The sequence below is a fragment of the Borostomias antarcticus genome (genome assembly GCF_949987555.1).
Source record: "Borostomias antarcticus genome assembly, chromosome: 18".
In the NCBI taxonomy this organism is placed as follows: Eukaryota; Metazoa; Chordata; class Actinopteri; order Stomiiformes; family Stomiidae; genus Borostomias; species Borostomias antarcticus.
The window spans coordinates 22,242,217-22,261,762 of record NC_140251.1 but is presented as its reverse complement, the minus strand read 5'-3'; the positions used below and the strand labels follow the sequence as shown (position 1 = coordinate 22,261,762).

Sequence of the window (19,546 nt, the reverse complement as noted above, 5' to 3'; positions counted from 1 at the left end):
TTAAAATTTTCATTTGTTCAATGTTGGCCCGCGACTTTGTTCAAGTTTTAAATTTTGGCCCACTGTGTATTTGAGTTTGACACCCCTGCTCTAAAGCATTCACACTAAATATACCTGCAAGCAGGGATGTGGGGGAAAAGCAGTTTAGCTGCAAGCAGCCAAGGAATCAGCTAGACTGACTTGGCGACATGTTTGACAAGAGTCAAGGATGGTTCCGAGAATTTCGAAAGTCAGACATATGGTTGAACGGGATTCGATCTCTGTACCTGCTGCTTGCAAGGCTGACATGCTAACCACTGTGCTACGCCGGATGTTGGGAAGGTGAATCACCCTAGTCCACAAGGCATGTTAGCCTTCCCTAACCCCCTGAGTCTGAGTCCTGAGCACTTAATTAATGTCAGCTGGAAGAATTGCTTCCTCTCGGTTGAGTGAGTGGGGGGGGTGTCGTCGTTTAAATTTGCACATGGTGAAAAGTAAACAAAGCATAGCTCAACTATTTACTTCTTCAGAATCCAGACAATCATGCGAACATTTCCATGTATAATATGTCATTCGGTCTTCAGAAATGTAGGAGAGGTGACGAGTTAGAAAAATCGACACTGATTCTGTCATTTTCTAGAGCGTGGCTCCATTGCGTGGCACACTAATGCATGCATTTATTCATTCATTTATTTATTTTTGTGCATATTTATAAATGTTGACAGGTTTGGTCCTCCATACATACAGTAGGCCTACTGAAGCACATTCACCATCACTACACAGTTCCAGAAGTTCACAGTCCCCAGTTCCAGAAGCACATTTATCCTACTGCCCAACTGCACCCTCACAATGTTGTCCCTCTTTATTTCATTCTTCCTGTTCTGCATGTTTAGTCAACATGGTCACTCAGATTTATTAGGCTATTTACCAGTTTTCATGTGTTGACCAACAGGCCCACATTATAACATGTCATTGTCATCTAGGCCTACTTTAGTCAGAAATAGTTACAACAGCAAACATAGCCTAGTGATAATTATTACTTTGGGTTATGAGTGGCCTATATCATAGACTACAGTAAAAGTCACTACCATCCTCATTGTTTAGTGAAGTGGCTGGCCATTCCTCTGGTCAATTATAGCCACTGCCCCAGCAATAGAGCAAGAGTGGTTTTAACACCTTTAGGTTATCCTATATCCAGGCAGATTAAGATTATTAAGACTCTTATTAAGGGAAGATTGTTTGTTCTCAAATACAGCTAGTACTCCATTGTTCCTTAATTCAATTCAACTTCATTGCAGACCCAGGGTCCAGATAAATGACAAGACGAATAGGCTACTTCTCCCCTTCCCTTATATACAGCACACGCCATTTAGGTTCGGCCTACAGGTGTAGTTAAACTAACAATCAGTGATGAAGTAGTCAAACTCAGTTATCTCAGTCACGCTTCAGCGCTCCTGCGGCTGCGCAGTGATACTGGCTGCTCTAATGCGCAGTGATACTGGCTGCTCTAATGCGTAGTGATACTGGCTGCTCTAATGCGCAGTGATACTGGCTGCTCTAATGCGCAGTGATACTGGCTGCTCTAATGCGTAGTGATACTGGCTGCTCTAATGCGTAGTGATACTGGCTGCTCTAATGCGTAGTGATACTGGCTGCTCTAATGCGTAGTGATACTGGCTGCTCTAATGCGTAGTGATACTGGCTGCTCTAATGCGCAGTGATACTGGCTGCTCTAATGCGCAGTGATACTGGCTGCTCTAATGCGTAGTGATACTGGCTGCTCTAATGCGTAGTGATATTGGCTGCTCTAATGCGTAGTGATACTGGCTGCTCTAATGCGTAGTGATACTGGCTGCTCTAATGCGCAGTGATACTGGCTGCTCTAATGCGTAGTGATACTGGCTGCTCTAATGCGTAGTGATACTGGCTGCTCTAATGCGTAGTGATACTGGCTGCTCTAATGCGTAGTGATACTGGCTGCTCTAATGCGTAGTGATACCGGCTGCTCTAATGCGCAGTGATACCGGCTGCTCTAATGCGCAGTGATACCGGCTGCTCTAATGCGCAGTGATACCGGCTGCTCTAATGCGCAGTGATACTGGCTGCTCTAATGCGCAGTGATACTGGCTGCTCTAATGCGTAGTGATACTGGCTGCTCTAATGCGCAGTGATACTGGCTGCTCTAATGCGCAGTGATACTGGCTGCTCTAATGCGCAGTGATACTGGCTGCTCTAATGCGCAGTGATACTGGCTGCTCTAATGCGCAGTGATACTGGCTCTAATGCGCAGTGATACTGGCTGCTCTAATGCGCAGTGATACTGGCTCTAATGCGTAGTGATACTGGCTGCTCTAATGCGCAGTGATACTGGCTGCTCTAATGCGCAGTGATACTGGCTCTAATGCGTAGTGATACTGGCTGCTCTAATGCGCAGTGATACTGGCTGCTCTAATGCGTAGTGATATTGGCTGCTCTAATGCGCAGTGATACTGGCTGCTCTAATGCGTAGTGATACTGGCTGCTCTAATGCGCAGTGATACTGGCTGCTCTAATGCGTAGTGATACTGGCTGCTCTAATGCGCAGTGATACTGGCTGCTCTAATGCGCAGTGTTACTGGCTGCTCTAATGCGTAATGCGCAGTGATATCTGCTCTAGATGATCCTTGCCAGCAGGTGTCAGTAGTCTACCACGCATTGAAGCCTTCGAGCAGCCTAGTGGATCTTTTTGCGACACAATGTGCTCGGTGTTTCAGAAAGCCTCGTTTCGCTCTCACTACCGACGAGTGAAATGTGGGGCTCTGGCCCATGGACTACTTGTTGGATGTCACACAATATTACAGTGTGCACTAGATGGGTATTTCCAAATCACAGTGTGCACAACATCGGTATTTCCAAATCACATATCGCTATAGTGTGTATCTTACCACAAGAAGTGGAGACCGGAGACTTGACAACAATCTGCTCGTCCAGTGAGTCCTTATATCTCAGGCAACATTCTTCACAACAACAGCCTGCGAGAGCTAAGAAAACAACCAGAGGGAAGTCCCAGCGGCGTATTGATCAAGGGAGGCTCTCTCAGGACTTTAAGGTGGAACTTTTTATTCTGAAGTTAAGGTGACCCTGGACAAACGTGGACAGGAAATATCGCGATAACGGCAGCTGCGTTCCGAATCGCATACTACCCTACTATATAGTATGCCAAAACAGGATGTAGTATGTCCCAATACATGTCACATGCAGTATGGCAAAAATACCAGGATGTCCTACTACTACTGTTCTATTAATACATCCATGAAGCCAGCAGGCTTTTCTGGCTATTCTGACCCACAATCCTATGCGCATTGTGACAGCTGTAGACTAATGTCGCGTTATGGACAGCGACGGATGTGGGCAAATTTCAAGGTGCACTGTTATGACATGGTAGTATGTCCCAATTGGATGCCTACTGCTTGCAAAGTACGTACTTTCTAAGGGCAGCTGTAGTAGGTACTGGTAGTAAGAAGTACTTTCTAAGGGCAGCTGTAGTAGGTACTGGTAGTAAGAGGTACTTTCTAAGGGCAGCTGTAGTAGGTACTGGTAGAAGTACTTTCTAAGGGCAAGCGTAGTAGATACTGGTAGAAGTACTTTCTAAGGGCAGCTGTAGTAGGTACTGGTAGAAGTACTTTCTAAGGGCAGCTGTAGTAGGTACTGGTAGAAGTACTTTCTAAGGGCAGCTGTAGTAGGTACTGGTAGTAAGAGGTACTTTCTAAGGGCAGCTGTAGTAGGTACTGGTAGAAGTACCTTCTAAGGGCAGCTGTAGTAGGTACTGGTAGAAGTACTTTCTAAGGGCAGCTGTAGTAGATACTGGTAGAAGTACTTTCTAAGGGCAGCTGTAGTAGGTACTGGTAGAAGTACTTTCTAAGGGCAGCTGTAGTAGGTACTGGTAGAAGTACTTTCTAAGGGCAGCTGTAGTAGATACTGGTAGAAGTACTTTCTAAGGGCAGCTGTAGTAGGTACTGGTAGAAGTACTTTCTAAGGGCAGGTCAGAGCTGGTCGAGGAGAGTGTACTGCTCCCCGGGCCACCCACATGCACCCAACCGTGAAAACTGCGTCTTTAGCCAACTCAGGGTCTGAGATGTTGGGACGGTGGCGTGGATAGAGGCGTGGTGGCGAGACTCCGCCCCCTCAGGTCAGAGGTTGTGGGGGGCAGGTCAGTGATTGCCAGGCCATCCCCATGCACCCCTCATTAGAGACCATGGCCGTGTCCGAATTGCATACTACCTGCTACATGCTATATAGTAGGCACTATATAGTATGCATACTGCATACTATATAGTACCTACTGTTCCACAAAACGCGTGTAGTATGCGAGAAAATACAGCATGCTACTCGAGTCATCCAGCGGAAGTGACGGGATACGATACTGTTTACTCCCGCGAAGCTGTGGTACAATTATCCGTGTTTTCTGTGATCATTTTGTGTATTATCCACAAAAATGTAGCCTTTTCCTGGCATGGGATGTGCGGCTGCTGCTGCCCTCAGGAGAAGACGTGTTAACGCTGCAAGGAGAAGAGCTTTCATGAGATCTTCTCGACATGCTTGTAGTTGAGGTAAATATTGAACGTTAGCTTGCTAGCTACGCTAGTTAGCTAGGTTAGTTGATAGCCCCGCATGTGCTGGCTTGGGGCTAGCTATACTGTTACATTTGTACCAGGGATGTTATATTAAATAGATTCTGAGAGGCAGGTAAGCAAAACAATAAAACTCAACTCATTTTAAAGAGGTGGGTAAACTGAGTTTACCTGGGTTTACTCATCACTACACGCCTGCTTTGTAATGTTACATTTTAGCTCTACAGATAATGACATCTATCTATTATCATATTGTAAAGACAAGTATATGCCATACGCACAAATGAGTTAAAGTTTGCCCTAATAATATTCCCCCTGTAGGCTCACATGGAAGACAGAGGTCCTCACCAAGTCAACCTCCACGTCCCTGCTGAGGACCTATTTTGACGGCTGGACACAAGGAGGGACTTCAGATTGTCAAAATCGACACAGAGGAACCTTGGTGATGGTCAGGAGGATGGGGCAAGACCATGGAGGTGCTAATAATAGCAATAACAATAATAATAATTCATTGCATTTAGAGCTTTTCTCAGTACTCACCCTTTACAATGGTCTTGTCATCTTGCCAGCATTACCTTAGTCATTTATTTAGCAGACACTTTTGTGTGTCTGCTAAGCGACTTACAGTAGGCCTAATTGCATTTAACCATTTAAAGGTTGAAGACCTTGATGGGGGCCATGGTCCTGCTGCTGCAGATCATCCCAACCCTGGAGATGGCCTCAGAAAGTGTCTCGCAGCGGCAGCATCAGCACCAGCACAAGCTGCCTGGATCCCAGCTCTTGGTGAGCACGACTACCCACATCCTGCCATAAGTAGTCAGTCTATCAGTTCATGAGTGTGCTTTACCTTGTTCCTTATAGACAGCCTTGAGGCTTTAAACACTGATCAGTTGGTTATAGGCAGCCTTGAGGCATTTGTTTAAATGTATGTGTAACACTGTACATAGTAATCAGTTTAAGTATTTTGGGGGGAGACAACAGATCAGCGTTCTCCTGTCAGTACCTTTTGCAAGGAAAGCTAATGATCTGACCAAATATAAACAAGTCAAAAGTATATTTGAAGACCATTGTGTAATAAAAATATCCAAGAAATGTTTATGGTTGTGTTTCTTCCATTATACATGTAAAGGTTACTTCTTGATGTATTAACATTTCAACAAAGTGTAATATCTACACATCAGACACATTGTCTTGATATGTCTACAGGTCATGTACAGTAACTTGGAAGGTCTTACAACACGCAGAGCGCTTTGGACATGTAACTCCCTTATCAAGTAGTCGTTAGTCAGACACATTAAACTGAAGCTTTCATAACCGTCTCTGAATAATTCCAATGAAGCATTGTGAACCAACATGTGTGTTCCGTCTTTTATGCCTAATTGCAAACTACAATGTCCATTAGGAATGTTCTTTTACTCTAATGACTGGTTTTAGGTATAGTGACATTTGTTCTTTGACTGGGAAGACATTACAAGGAATGACACACAAACACCAATTTAATTCAAGAAAATACATTTAATAAAAAATAAAAACAATAATGGAACAAGATTTTTTTTGACTGAGGCTTCTAGAAGCAACATCAGCCGATCCTCCCTCTCCTTAAACAACCCCTTTTCCTCCCTCCACTCAGCCTTCATCTCTGCCTTCTCTCTCCCCCATTCAACATCAGCCGGTCCTCCCTCTGGAGGACGGCCAACTCTTCCCTGTTTACGGGGAAGAGAAACCACGCTGAAAGGCTTGGAGTAAGTTAACTAACGTATGCATTGTTGTTCAGAAGCAATCCAGCGGTCTGTTTACTTTGGATATTGATTTATGTAGGACCTACATCTTAGAAGCTGGGCTGCAGGGGAAGACGGAGACAGCCTGGATAAAGCACGCAGAGAACCTTGTAGCCATGTACAAGGTGATTTTGATCTACAGGCTACATGATAGCAAAGATATTGATAGGGACTCACAGTTTGTATGACACTAGAAAACTTATCTAACCTCATAGGACCTAAAGAGCCCCAGAACTGGGGTCAGCACAGAGGGAGGGGAGGCCACAGCCGCTTCGTGGAAGTGGTACGGGGTCTTGGAAGAGGCGATGGGGGCCACCCATGCAGCCGTCCTCCAGAGGATCATCGTCCCTGGTGTGGTCGTTGGTCCCTGTAATACATCCAGAAGTATTATGGGACAATGAATATTAATATATGATATATGAACAGTTGAACTCGTTTAAATCATGGAATGAACAGACAATTGTTTAAACAACTTCAAGTAACGTTAGGCTCGGTGGCTTAGGTTAGCCATTTAACAACTCATCACAATTTCGACATTTCTTGCACATTTCTTAAGCGATCATGGTCATATTACATGGAAATGTTAGTCTGTTTCTCTCGATTCTAGCTATAGAAACATCTAAGATTTGACATGAATACGTTTTGAGCAAGAGCCGTCTGAACACCTGTAACGTTAGCAGCCTATTAACGTTGGCTGGGCTAGCTAGCTAACGTAACGTCCACCACAGAGATCAATGCAAGCAGCTAGCTATCATGACGTTCTTTTTCGAAATGTCATTTCTACCCCACCTATATACACAAAACTGCATTTGTAGCTCTGTGTCGTTATAACTAAGATATCTGTCCGGAAAAATAATTTTTCCATCGACAAATTAAGTCAATACTTACATTTGAAAACTCCCGCTGCGGTCCCGGAGATCTCTTCGTTCGCCATCTTTTTTTATTTTTCTCACAGCCCAGTGACGTTTCACCTCTCGACTTCCGGAACAGTATGCTCTGGACTATGCTACATTTACGCCCATTTTTTCGCCGATTTCGCCTACTATATAGTACCTACTATATAGTAGGCGAAATACAGTATGCACAGTTTTGATGCAGCATGCTGCATCTCGCCTACTATATAGCAAGTAGTATGCAATTCGGACACGGCCCATGTGTCTATAGCCCACCCCGGGGCCGAGCAGTAGCTGTGGAGGTGTTGTATGGAAGTTGAGGTTAGAAGCAGTAGCAGTGAAAAGCAGTAGGTGTTTGTTATAAGTACTGCTAGTACTACACTCAAAAATAGATTAGACCACTCATCATAACTCATAGTTTTATTGAGTTCAATAGCTGAAAGGGAAGAAAATATATGAATATGAGTTTACAGCCTGAAAAAGTGTCATTCTGAATATTCCTTTGAATAGAAGGAAGGAAGGAAGGAAGGATGGATGGATGGAAGGAAGGAATATGAATGCTACCACAGTAGTCATAAAAGGGTGTCTGTACAGAGAGCCTGCACGTGTCCCCAAATTCAAATCCCAACTGACACTGAGCATCCTCTCATTCACTTCAATGGAAAGGCATGTCGGCTTCAGACAGTTCTCTCTCAAAAAGTATAAAAGTCACAGCCTAGATATTGACACCATAGGAATCCTGAGAAAATGTTGAATATTTTAGGCTATGATATGTCCGTGTAGCTTAAAAACTGTAGGCATGGCGACGAGTTAGAAAAAGGGTAAAAATGCAAAATTAGCAGCTCAAAAGTTACAGTGTGGGCCCATACGTTTCAATGGAGAGCGCAGTTGCTGAACAAATCGTCATACAGCTAAAACTATAAGTCACACGGCTTAGATACTTACATTGTACGAATCAGCACAGTTGTGTGAACGTTTTAATGTATAATATGTGTATGAGCTGTTAAAAATGTAGGAGCGACAGCAGTTTACAAAATGTGTAGATGTTTTCAAAAAACAGGCTCCCACACTCTAAAAACTGAACATTCCACACATCCACTTCAATGTTAAAAAAGGTCCAAAACAAACTTAAATTACATAAAAACTATAAGTAATTTTTAAAATCTGTTGAATGTGTTAAATTTGCTAAAGGTCCTGAACATTTTAAATTTTGAAAGAGGTTTCTAGCACAAAAAATGAAGGAGATAGGTTTCAAAGCTGAAGAGGATTTCAAGGTCTGCCCATAGACTTCCATTGTAAAAAATTGTTGAAAAAAGCTGAATATTTTAAAAAGTATGAAAGTTATTAAAAATCTGAAAGATAGTCCATGAAGACCTTAACAAGCTGAACATTTTGATAGTTGAATGGTTCTGTAGCTCAAAGTATGAAGGAGTTGAAGGCTGAAGGTTTCAAAACTCCCCTAAAGACTTCCATTCAAAAAAAAAAATGAAAAAGCTGAATATTTTAAAAAGAATAAAAGTTATTAAAAATCTGAAAGAAGTCCCATCATGTCCTTAACAAGCTGAACATTTTGATACCTGAATGGTTTAAATAGCTCAAAGTAGGAAGGAGCTACAGCGAGCCAAAAAACGTACGGAAGAATAATAATAAAGAACTGGATAACAATAGTATGAATGCTCTAAAGCATTCACACTAAATATACCTGCAAGCAGGGATGTGGGGTAAAGCAGTTTAGCTGCAAGCAGCCAAGGAATCGGCTAGACTGACTTGGCGACATGAGACGTGTTTGACAAGAGTCAAGGATGGTTCCGAGAATTTCGAAAGTCAGACATATGGTTGAACGGGATTCAATCTCTGTACCTGCTGCTTGCAAGGCTGACATGCTAACCACTGTGCTACGCCGGATGTTGGGAAGGTGAATCACCCTAGTCCACAAGGCATGTGAGCCTTCCCTAACCCCCTGAGTCTGAGTCCTGAGCACTTCATTAATGTCAGCTGGAAGAATTGCTTCCTCTCGGTTGAGTGAGTGGGGGGGGTGTCGTCGTTTAAATTTGCACATGGTGAAAAGTAAACAAAGCATAGCTCAACTATTTACTTCTTCAGAATCCAGACAATCATGCGAACATTTCCATGTATAATATGTCATTCGGTCTTCAGAAATGTAGGAGAGGTGACGAGTTAGAAAAATCGACACTGATTCTGTCATTTTCTAGAGCGTGGCTCCATTGCGTGGCACACTACTGCATGCATTTATTCATTCATTTATTTCTGTGCATATTTATTCATTCACTGGTCATTTGTTGAGTCATTTATTCATTTATTATCTATTTAAATGTTGACAGGTTTGGTCCTCCATACATACAGTAGGCCTACTGAAGCACATTCACCATCACTACACAGTTCCAGAAGTTCACAGTCCCCAGTTCCAGAAGCACATTTATCCTACTGCCCAACTGCACCCTCACAATGTTGTCCCTCTTTATTTCATTCTTCCTGTTCTGCATGTTTAGTCAACATGGTCACTCAAATAGATTTATTAGGCTATTTACCAGTTTTCATGTGTTGACCAACAGGCCCACATTATAACATGTCATTGTCATCTAGGCCTACTTTAGTCAGAAATAGTTACAACAGCAAACATAGCCTAGTGATAATTATTACTTTGGGTTATGAGTGGCCTATATCATAGACTACAGTAAAAGTCACTACCATCCTCATTGTTTAGTGAAGTGGCTGGCCATTCCTCTGGTCAATTATAGCCACTGCCCCAGCAATAGAGCAAGAGTGGTTTTAACACCTTTAGGTTATCCTATATCCAGGCAGATTAAGATTATTAAGACTCTTATTAAGGGAAGATTGTTTGTTCTCAAATACAGCTAGTACTCCATTGTTCCTTAATTCAATTCAACTTCATTGCAGACCCAGGGTCCAGATAAATGACAAGACGAATAGGCTACTTCTCCCCTTCCCTTATATACAGCACACGCCATTTAGGTTCGGCCTACAGGTGTAGTTAAACTAACAATCAGTGATGAAGTAGTCAAACTCAGTTATCTCAGTCACGCTTCAGCGCTCCTGCGGCTGCGCAGTGATACTGGCTGCTCTAATGCGCAGTGATACTGGCTGCTCTAATGCGCAGTGATACTGGCTGCTCTAATGCGCAGTGATACTGGCTGCTCTAATGCGCAGTGATACTGGCTGCTCTAATGCGTAGTGATACTGGCTGCTCTAATGCGTAGTGATACTGGCTGCTCTAATGCGTAGTGATACTGGCTGCTCTAATGCGTAGTGATACTGGCTGCTCTAATGCGCAGTGATACTGGCTGCTCTAATGCGCAGTGATACTGGCTGCTCTAATGCGCAGTGATACTGGCTGCTCTAATGCGTAGTGATACTGGCTGCTCTAATGCGTAGTGATATTGGCTGCTCTAATGCGTAGTGATACTGGCTGCTCTAATGCGTAGTGATACTGGCTGCTCTAATGCGCAGTGATACTGGCTGCTCTAATGCGTAGTGATACTGGCTGCTCTAATGCGTAGTGATACTGGCTGCTCTAATGCGTAGTGATACTGGCTGCTCTAATGCGTAGTGATACTGGCTGCTCTAATGCGTAGTGATACCGGCTGCTCTAATGCGCAGTGATACCGGCTGCTCTAATGCGCAGTGATACCGGCTGCTCTAATGCGCAGTGATACCGGCTGCTCTAATGCGCAGTGATACTGGCTGCTCTAATGCGCAGTGATACTGGCTGCTCTAATGCGTAGTGATACTGGCTGCTCTAATGCGCAGTGATACTGGCTGCTCTAATGCGCAGTGATACTGGCTGCTCTAATGCGCAGTGATACTGGCTGCTCTAATGCGCAGTGATACTGGCTGCTCTAATGCGCAGTGATACTGGCTCTAATGCGCAGTGATACTGGCTGCTCTAATGCGCAGTGATACTGGCTCTAATGCGTAGTGATACTGGCTGCTCTAATGCGCAGTGATACTGGCTGCTCTAATGCGCAGTGATACTGGCTCTAATGCGTACCCTACTAACACAATCAGGTTGCAGCAATGTTGCAGAAACGTGCAATTTAGACTTTTGTATGGTCCACTCAACGTCAAGTTAAACGTGCATGCAACGCAAACGCGGTATCTGCACACAAGTTGCTGCAACGTGCAGGTCCAACGTGTCTGCAACGTGCCTGCAATGTGTACACAACGTTGTGATTTCCGCGATGATTTCGATGTATATTGCTGCAACGTTGTATACACGTTTATATATTACTTTGTTACGTTGCTGCAACGTGGTCTACACTTCCGTTGGCTACATTTATAATTTGCATTACAAAACAAATCAGCTCTTTGCACAAGCTCCACTACTTCCTGAAACTACAGGCATATTTCTTTACCGTCCTATACTATTGGATAGCAATAGCGATGAATCCGGTGTGCAGCACACCTGATCAATCACTTCCATCCACTAGTATAGGACAGGAAAGAAATACGCCTGTAGAGTGTCAGGAAGTAGTGGAGCTTGTGCAAAGAGCCTATTAATGTCATAGTCAATGCAGCAAGCAAAATTATGGTACAAAAGTTATGACACAACACCATTCAGTCAAGAACAATTTATTTTATTAAAAAAGTACACAATGTCTGGCCTGCAACATGATAAACAAGTTTAAAAACAAAAAGGATAAAAAAAAATAATACAAAAACAGTTATTTACAAAAAAAATGGCAGGCTGTGCTCAGATAGGCTGGGGGTGGGCGTCAGATGGGCTGGGGGGGGGGCTGTGCTCAGATGGGCTGGGGGGGGGGGCTGTGCTCAGATGGGCTGGGGGGGGGGGCTGTGCTCAGATGGGCTGGGGGGGGGGGGCTGTGCTCAGATGGGCTGGGGGGGGGGGCTGTGCTCAGATGGGCTGGGGGGGGGGGCTGTGCTCAGATGGGCTGGGGGGGGGGGCTGTGCTCAGATGGGCTGGGGGGGGGGCTGTGCTCAGATGGGCTGGGGGGGGGGCTGTGCTCAGATGGGCTGCGGGTGGGCGTCAGATGGGCTGGGGGGGGGGGGCTGTGCTCAGATGGGCTGGGGGGCAGCTAGGAAGGGAAGTCTTCCTCATCAGAATGCTGGGGAGTGCTCAGATGGACTGTGCTTGGATGGGCTGTGCTCAGGCGGACTTCTGCAGATACCTAAAGACACAATGAAATGGCCGTAAATACACAACGCACATACATGCACAAAAAAGTGGTACACAATCTTTGGAACCATGCAGTCACACTGGGTAGGAGAAACCAAAAAAAAAGACATCACTTACCCTTCTGCATTTAGCAGGGGCATGTTTCAATGTCTCCTGCAGCTGGGCGGCCACCTCCGCCATCGTAGCCTTTGGCATGGAGACCATCACTGCACCTTTAAGTTATCAAGAAAGGTAATGGTTTCAATTCACATCGGTCATGGAACAAAGACGATGTATTAAAAAATATTCAAAATATGAACCATTTCTTACATGTTAGAACATTGAAGAGTGTCAAACTCTTCAGTGGCTTCTTCCCCTTCTTCCCGTGCACACTGTAGGCGCTCCACACCGCATGTGTGGCTACAGCTGACAGCACCCGCCGGACTGTGTCCGCCAAGTCTCTGCCACCAATGGCACCTAGGTATTGTGTCTGCAAAACAAAGAGTCATTTACTGTACCCTTCCCTGCAAAAATAAGACAAAGTTCCGCCCTGCAGACACTCACCATCTTCCTCTGATGTTCCCGGTCCTTCAACCTGGCCTCACAGACCTGCAGCTCCTCGTCCGTTTGGGCAGGGTTCAGTACATCCAGCACTTCTCCCTGGGCTCCAGACTCCACAGGCCGCGTGCTCTGGGCCAGTTCCCTCACAGTCCGTGCAAGCTCACGGAGTTGCTCCCGCATCTCTGAGAACTGCTGATGTACAGACCTCTGGAAATCTAGATAAACACAGATGTGGCTATAAGTACATTGACATAAAACTATGGTGTTGGCAGCATGCTTTGGCTTCTGGCATTTGAAGGAGAATAAATTAAGACATTAACAGGTAGACATCACAACACCACAGCAGTACATGCCACTCTTACCTGGTCTGGCTGGGGTGCTATACATGAAGCCTGGGCTCGCATGGTTTTCGCTCACAGGGGATGAGCTCGGAAAATCTGCAAGATGAGTAAATGGTATTCAATCTAAAAAAGCCAATCACAGAGCTAACTGAATGGGATTAGCAGGAAACTTTATGGTGTTGGCTTTGGCTTCTGGCATTTGGAGGGAAACTAAATAAAGACAAGACAGGTAGACACCACAGCAGTACATGCCACTCTTACCTGGTCTGGCTGGGTGCTGTATGATCTGGCTGGGGTGCTATAAATGGGGCCTGGGCCCCGCTCGCCCACATGGGACAAGCTTGGAAAATCTGCAAGATGAGTAAAATGGTATTCAAAATAAATAAAAAATAGTCCAACTATCAGTGTGCAGTAGGCATAGACATTTCATTTCAACACAAACATGCATACCTGGATTGTACAGCACACGTGGATTGTACTGGACCGCTGGCAGAGGCCTTTCAACTCCGGCACCTGGCACCTGGTCTTTGGCCTGCATAGTGGGGACCAATGGCTGCCCGGGGCTTGGAACATCTAGTGGAATATCACTAAATTAGCTCACGATTTCAAAAGTACTACTCTTTTGGGACTGTTGAATGCACCTTAGTATATTACCTTCGTCACTGGAGTGATAGCGCGTGTTGCGCCGTCTCTTTCTAACGTCCTGGCGCTCATCCATTGACGACTGCTGCTCAAAGACTTTTGCCATGAGCCTGGCACCTTCGTAATGATCTGTGTGCATAAAGTACCATAATCAATACATTTCAGCCATCCTGTTTTCCTCAGAATAATGAGTAATGATCTTTTCCCCCCCCGCCAGTATTTTTTAACAGCTTAAAATGCAAACAGTACCAGTTGTGGACTTGGGGAAAACCCAAATTCAGCAGAGTCAAACAAACAATTTCCCTCAGTCCAGCGGCCATTTTATATTAACGTTAACTAACACAAAACTTAACATCTCAGACCGTTCGCTTGCTTATGTTTCTGCAAATGTTCGCGGCGAACACAAAGCCAGCAGTAACAGAAAAAAGATTTGCAATAGTTTGTCGGAGTATTTTCAATATTGTCTAAACATTAGTCAAGTTCGGGCCTTGACTTAGCTAGCTAACACTAGGTAGCGTGTTAGCTAGCACTAGGTAGCGTGTTAGCTAGCATTAGTAGCGTGTTAGCTAGCATTAGTAGCGTGTTAGCTAGCATTAGTAGCGTGTTAGCTAGCATTAGTAGCGTGTTAGCTAGCATTAGTAGCGTGTTAGCTAGCATTAGTAGCGTGTTAGCTAGCATTAGTAGCGTGTTAGCTAGCATTAGTAGCGTGTTAGCTAGCATTAGTAGCGTGTTAGCTAGCATTAGCTAACGTTAGCTAGCTAGCATTGGGCTTCCAATTCCTGAACTTAGTTTAGCGTGCAGGTTATGAGTTACTTCTGTTTACTTAAATTATTACCGGTAAGTAAACAAATAAATAGCTAAACCAACAGTCAAATCAATGTAATTTGATGAGAAAACCCCCCGAGGTAACTGGTATAACTTACCAGAAATGAGTTCGCACCACACAAAAAAAGTGTTTTAGTCCCCAATCTGTTCTCTTTATGGCTTTAAACCACAGCTTTCGGTGGTTCCTCTGAAAAGGGTGACATCTCGAGGGGATGATGAAGAATCTGAGGCCATCATCTTGTTCTTTTCTGTTTGTACAGTTCACAGCACAGCAGCTTTGAGGCATAATTAGCTACACGAAACGGAGCTACTGTGGCTAGCGAGTTCGTTCCTCGTTCGCTCGTTCCTTTTTCCCAAAGAGGCTGCGTGCGTGCGCACCCCGCTGTGACGTAGACGGCGAACCCATCTATAGGGAGGGAAAGTGATCTCATCGCCCCCTAGTGGAAGCGTTCCATAATGCCGAGAGAATGAATGGGTTTTCTCGTCACGTCTTTTGAAAAATGATATCTTGGTCGACACCGAAAGGTTAGTTTTAATTAATGAAAAAGCATTAAATGTTAACAAACAGGGAAATATACAATCAATAACATTTCTAAGATGAGTTATTCACCTCAACATAGTACAATATGAAGGATATAAGCGAAAATTTAAAAAAAGAACAAAAGACAGGAGCAGTTTGGCAAAGAATCCTGCCTACTTTAACTGTGAACCAAGCAAGCAGTGACGTCACGGGATAGCCCGATTGCAATCCTAATGCTAGCCTAATAGGACTTTAATCCAACGTCACAGCAACGTTATTTAATGACGTTGCAGGGACCCATATTGCCAATGTTTCTGCAACGTTGCAGAAAAGTCTAATTAGACTTAGGAGGGTAAAGTTATTTTCGACCTTAGATGGACGTTGTCACAACATCGCCTGATGGTAACGTTGCAACTTACCTAAGTACAACTTATGTGCAACGTTGCTGCAACCCACTGTGTTAGTAGGGTAGTGATACTGGCTGCTCTAATGCGCAGTGATACTGGCTGCTCTAATGCGTAGTGATATTGGCTGCTCTAATGCGCAGTGATACTGGCTGCTCTAATGCGTAGTGATACTGGCTGCTCTAATGCGCAGTGATACTGGCTGCTCTAATGCGTAGTGATACTGGCTGCTCTAATGCGCAGTGATACTGGCTGCTCTAATGCGCAGTGTTACTGGCTGCTCTAATGCGTAATGCGCAGTGATATCTGCTCTAGATGATCCTTGCCAGCAGGTGTCAGTAGTCTACCACGCATTGAAGCCTTCGAGCAGCCTAGTGGATCTTTTTGCGACACAATGTGCTCGGTGTTTCAGAAAGCCTCGTTTCGCTCTCACTACCGACGAGTGAAATGTGGGGCTCTGGCCCATGGACTACTTGTTGGATGTCACACAATATTACAGTGTGCACTAGATGGGTATTTCCAAATCACAGTGTGCACAACATCGGTATTTCCAAATCACATATCGCTATAGTGTGTATCTTACCACAAGAAGTGGAGACCGGAGACTTGACAACAATCTGCTCGTCCAGTGAGTCCTTATATCTCAGGCAACATTCTTCACAACAACAGCCTGCGAGAGCTAAGAAAACAACCAGAGGGAAGTCCCAGCGGCGTATTGATCAAGGGAGGCTCTCTCAGGACTTTAAGGTGGAACTTTTTATTCTGAAGTTAAGGTGACCCTGGACAAACGTGGACAGGAAATATCGCGATAACGGCAGCTGCGTTCCGAATCGCATACTACCCTACTATATAGTATGCCAAAACAGGATGTAGTATGTCCCAATACATGTCACATGCAGTATGGCAAAAATACCAGGATGTCCTACTACTACTGTTCTATTAATACATCCATGAAGCCAGCAGGCTTTTCTGGCTATTCTGACCCACAATCCTATGCGCATTGTGACAGCTGTAGACTAATGTCGCGTTATGGACAGCGACGGATGTGGGCAAATTTCAAGGTGCACTGTTATGACATGGTAGTATGTCCCAATTGGATGCCTACTGCTTGCAAAGTACGTACTTTCTAAGGGCAGCTGTAGTAGGTACTGGTAGTAAGAAGTACTTTCTAAGGGCAGCTGTAGTAGGTACTGGTAGTAAGAGGTACTTTCTAAGGGCAGCTGTAGTAGGTACTGGTAGAAGTACTTTCTAAGGGCAAGCGTAGTAGATACTGGTAGAAGTACTTTCTAAGGGCAGCTGTAGTAGGTACTGGTAGAAGTACTTTCTAAGGGCAGCTGTAGTAGGTACTGGTAGAAGTACTTTCTAAGGGCAGCTGTAGTAGGTACTGGTAGTAAGAGGTACTTTCTAAGGGCAGCTGTAGTAGGTACTGGTAGAAGTACCTTCTAAGGGCAGCTGTAGTAGGTACTGGTAGAAGTACTTTCTAAGGGCAGCTGTAGTAGATACTGGTAGAAGTACTTTCTAAGGGCAGCTGTAGTAGGTACTGGTAGAAGTACTTTCTAAGGGCAGCTGTAGTAGGTACTGGTAGAAGTACTTTCTAAGGGCAGCTGTAGTAGATACTGGTAGAAGTACTTTCTAAGGGCAGCTGTAGTAGGTACTGGTAGAAGTACTTTCTAAGGGCAGGTCAGAGCTGGTCGAGGAGAGTGTACTGCTCCCCGGGCCACCCACATGCACCCAACCGTGAAAACTGCGTCTTTAGCCAACTCAGGGTCTGAGATGTTGGGACGGTGGCGTGGATAGAGGCGTGGTGGCGAGACTCCGCCCCCTCAGGTCAGAGGTTGTGGGGGGCAGGTCAGTGATTGCCAGGCCATCCCCATGCACCCCTCATTAGAGACCATGGCCGTGTCCGAATTGCATACTACCTGCTACATGCTATATAGTAGGCACTATATAGTATGCATACTGCATACTATATAGTACCTACTGTTCCACAAAACGCGTGTAGTATGCGAGAAAATACAGCATGCTACTCGAGTCATCCAGCGGAAGTGACGGGATACGATACTGTTTACTCCCGCGAAGCTGTGGTACAATTATCCGTGTTTTCTGTGATCATTTTGTGTATTATCCACAAAAATGTAGCCTTTTCCTGGCATGGGATGTGCGGCTGCTGCTGCCCTCAGGAGAAGACGTGTTAACGCTGCAAGGAGAAGAGCTTTCATGAGATCTTCTCGACATGCTTGTAGTTGAGGTAAATATTGAACGTTAGCTTGCTAGCTACGCTAGTTAGCTAGGTTAGTTGATAGCCCCGCATGTGCTGGCTTGGGGCTAGCTATACTGTTACATTTGTACCAGGGATGTTATATTAAATAGATTCTGAGAGGCAGGTAAGCAAAACAATAAAACTCAACTCATTTTAAAGAGGTGGGTAAACTGAGTTTACCTGGGTTTACTCATCACTACACGCCTGCTTTGTAATGTTACATTTTAGCTCTACAGATAATGACATCTATCTATTATCATATTGTAAAGACAAGTATATGCCATACGCACAAATGAGTTAAAGTTTGCCCTAATAATATTCCCCCTGTAGGCTCACATGGAAGACAGAGGTCCTCACCAAGTCAACCTCCACGTCCCTGCTGAGGACCTATTTTGACGGCTGGACACAAGGAGGGACTTCAGATTGTCAAAATCGACACAGAGGAACCTTGGTGATGGTCAGGAGGATGGGGCAAGACCATGGAGGTGCTAATAATAGCAATAACAATAATAATAATTCATTGCATTTAGAGCTTTTCTCAGTACTCACCCTTTACAATGGTCTTGTCATCTTGCCAGCATTACCTTAGTCATTTATTTAGCAGACACTTTTGTGTGTCTGCTAAGCGACTTACAGTAGGCCTAATTGCATTTAACCATTTAAAGGTTGAAGACCTTGATGGGGGCCATGGTCCTGCTGCTGCAGATCATCCCAACCCTGGAGATGGCCTCAGAAAGTGTCTCGCAGCGGCAGCATCAGCACCAGCACAAGCTGCCTGGATCCCAGCTCTTGGTGAGCACGACTACCCACATCCTGCCATAAGTAGTCAGTCTATCAGTTCATGAGTGTGCTTTACCTTGTTCCTTATAGACAGCCTTGAGGCTTTAAACACTGATCAGTTGGTTATAGGCAGCCTTGAGGCATTTGTTTAAATGTATGTGTAACACTGTACATAGTAATCAGTTTAAGTATTTTGGGGGGAGACAACAGATCAGCGTTCTCCTGTCAGTACCTTTTGCAAGGAAAGCTAATGATCTGACCAAATATAAACAAGTCAAAAGTATATTTGAAGACCATTGTGTAATAAAAATATCCAAGAAATGTTTATGGTTGTGTTTCTTCCATTATACATGTAAAGGTTACTTCTTGATGTATTAACATTTCAACAAAGTGTAATATCTACACATCAGACACATTGTCTTGATATGTCTACAGGTCATGTACAGTAACTTGGAAGGTCTTACAACACGCAGAGCGCTTTGGACATGTAACTCCCTTATCAAGTAGTCGTTAGTCAGACACATTAAACTGAAGCTTTCATAACCGTCTCTGAATAATTCCAATGAAGCATTGTGAACCAACATGTGTGTTCCGTCTTTTATGCCTAATTGCAAACTACAATGTCCATTAGGAATGTTCTTTTACTCTAATGACTGGTTTTAGGTATAGTGACATTTGTTCTTTGACTGGGAAGACATTACAAGGAATGACACACAAACACCAATTTAATTCAAGAAAATACATTTAATAAAAAATAAAAACAATAATGGAACAAGATTTTTTTTGACTGAGGCTTCT

At 44.3% G+C, this 19,546-nt stretch overlaps 2 protein-coding genes and 2 long non-coding RNA genes across 5 annotated transcripts in view; 2 read left to right on the top strand and 2 right to left on the bottom strand.

Moving 5' to 3' along the window:
- LOC311320621 (peroxisomal succinyl-coenzyme A thioesterase-like) overlaps window positions 1-3,002 on the bottom strand; it is a 30,137-nt gene extending 27,135 nt beyond the window's left edge. Inside the window, exon 1 of the mRNA XM_084452416.1 lies at window positions 2,904-3,002. The gene's annotated coding sequence lies outside the window, so the exon portion shown is untranslated. The remainder of the gene's footprint in view (window positions 1-2,903) is intronic.
- Window positions 3,003-4,536: 1,534 nt separating this feature from the next.
- Window positions 4,537-5,650, top strand: LOC311321310. The gene is made up of 3 exons (XR_014630887.1): window positions 4,537-4,568; window positions 4,911-5,065; window positions 5,246-5,650. It is a non-coding gene; the product is annotated as an uncharacterized lncRNA (long non-coding RNA).
- Window positions 5,651-12,256: 6,606 nt separating this feature from the next.
- LOC311320834 (uncharacterized protein) lies at window positions 12,257-15,066 on the bottom strand. 2 transcript variants are annotated; one of them, XM_084452686.1, is made up of 9 exons: window positions 14,883-15,066; window positions 13,972-14,088; window positions 13,768-13,890; window positions 13,579-13,667; window positions 13,339-13,413; window positions 12,980-13,191; window positions 12,746-12,905; window positions 12,554-12,648; window positions 12,257-12,428 (listed from the first exon to the last, which is right to left on the bottom strand). In XM_084452686.1, exons 5-9 carry the CDS (start codon window positions 13,361-13,363, stop codon window positions 12,336-12,338), a joined length of 585 nt encoding a protein of 194 aa, XP_084308812.1. In that variant the 5' UTR covers window positions 13,364-13,413; window positions 13,579-13,667; window positions 13,768-13,890; window positions 13,972-14,088; window positions 14,883-15,066; the 3' UTR covers window positions 12,257-12,335. The 2 variants fall into 2 exon arrangements, with proteins under 2 accessions (XP_084308812.1, XP_084308811.1); XM_084452685.1 differs by having other exon boundaries at window positions 13,339-13,667.
- Window positions 15,067-17,924: 2,858 nt separating this feature from the next.
- Window positions 17,925-19,038, top strand: LOC311321207. Its single transcript, XR_014630873.1, has 3 exons — window positions 17,925-17,956; window positions 18,299-18,453; window positions 18,634-19,038. It is a non-coding gene; the product is annotated as an uncharacterized lncRNA (long non-coding RNA).
- Window positions 19,039-19,546: the final 508 nt, after the last annotated feature.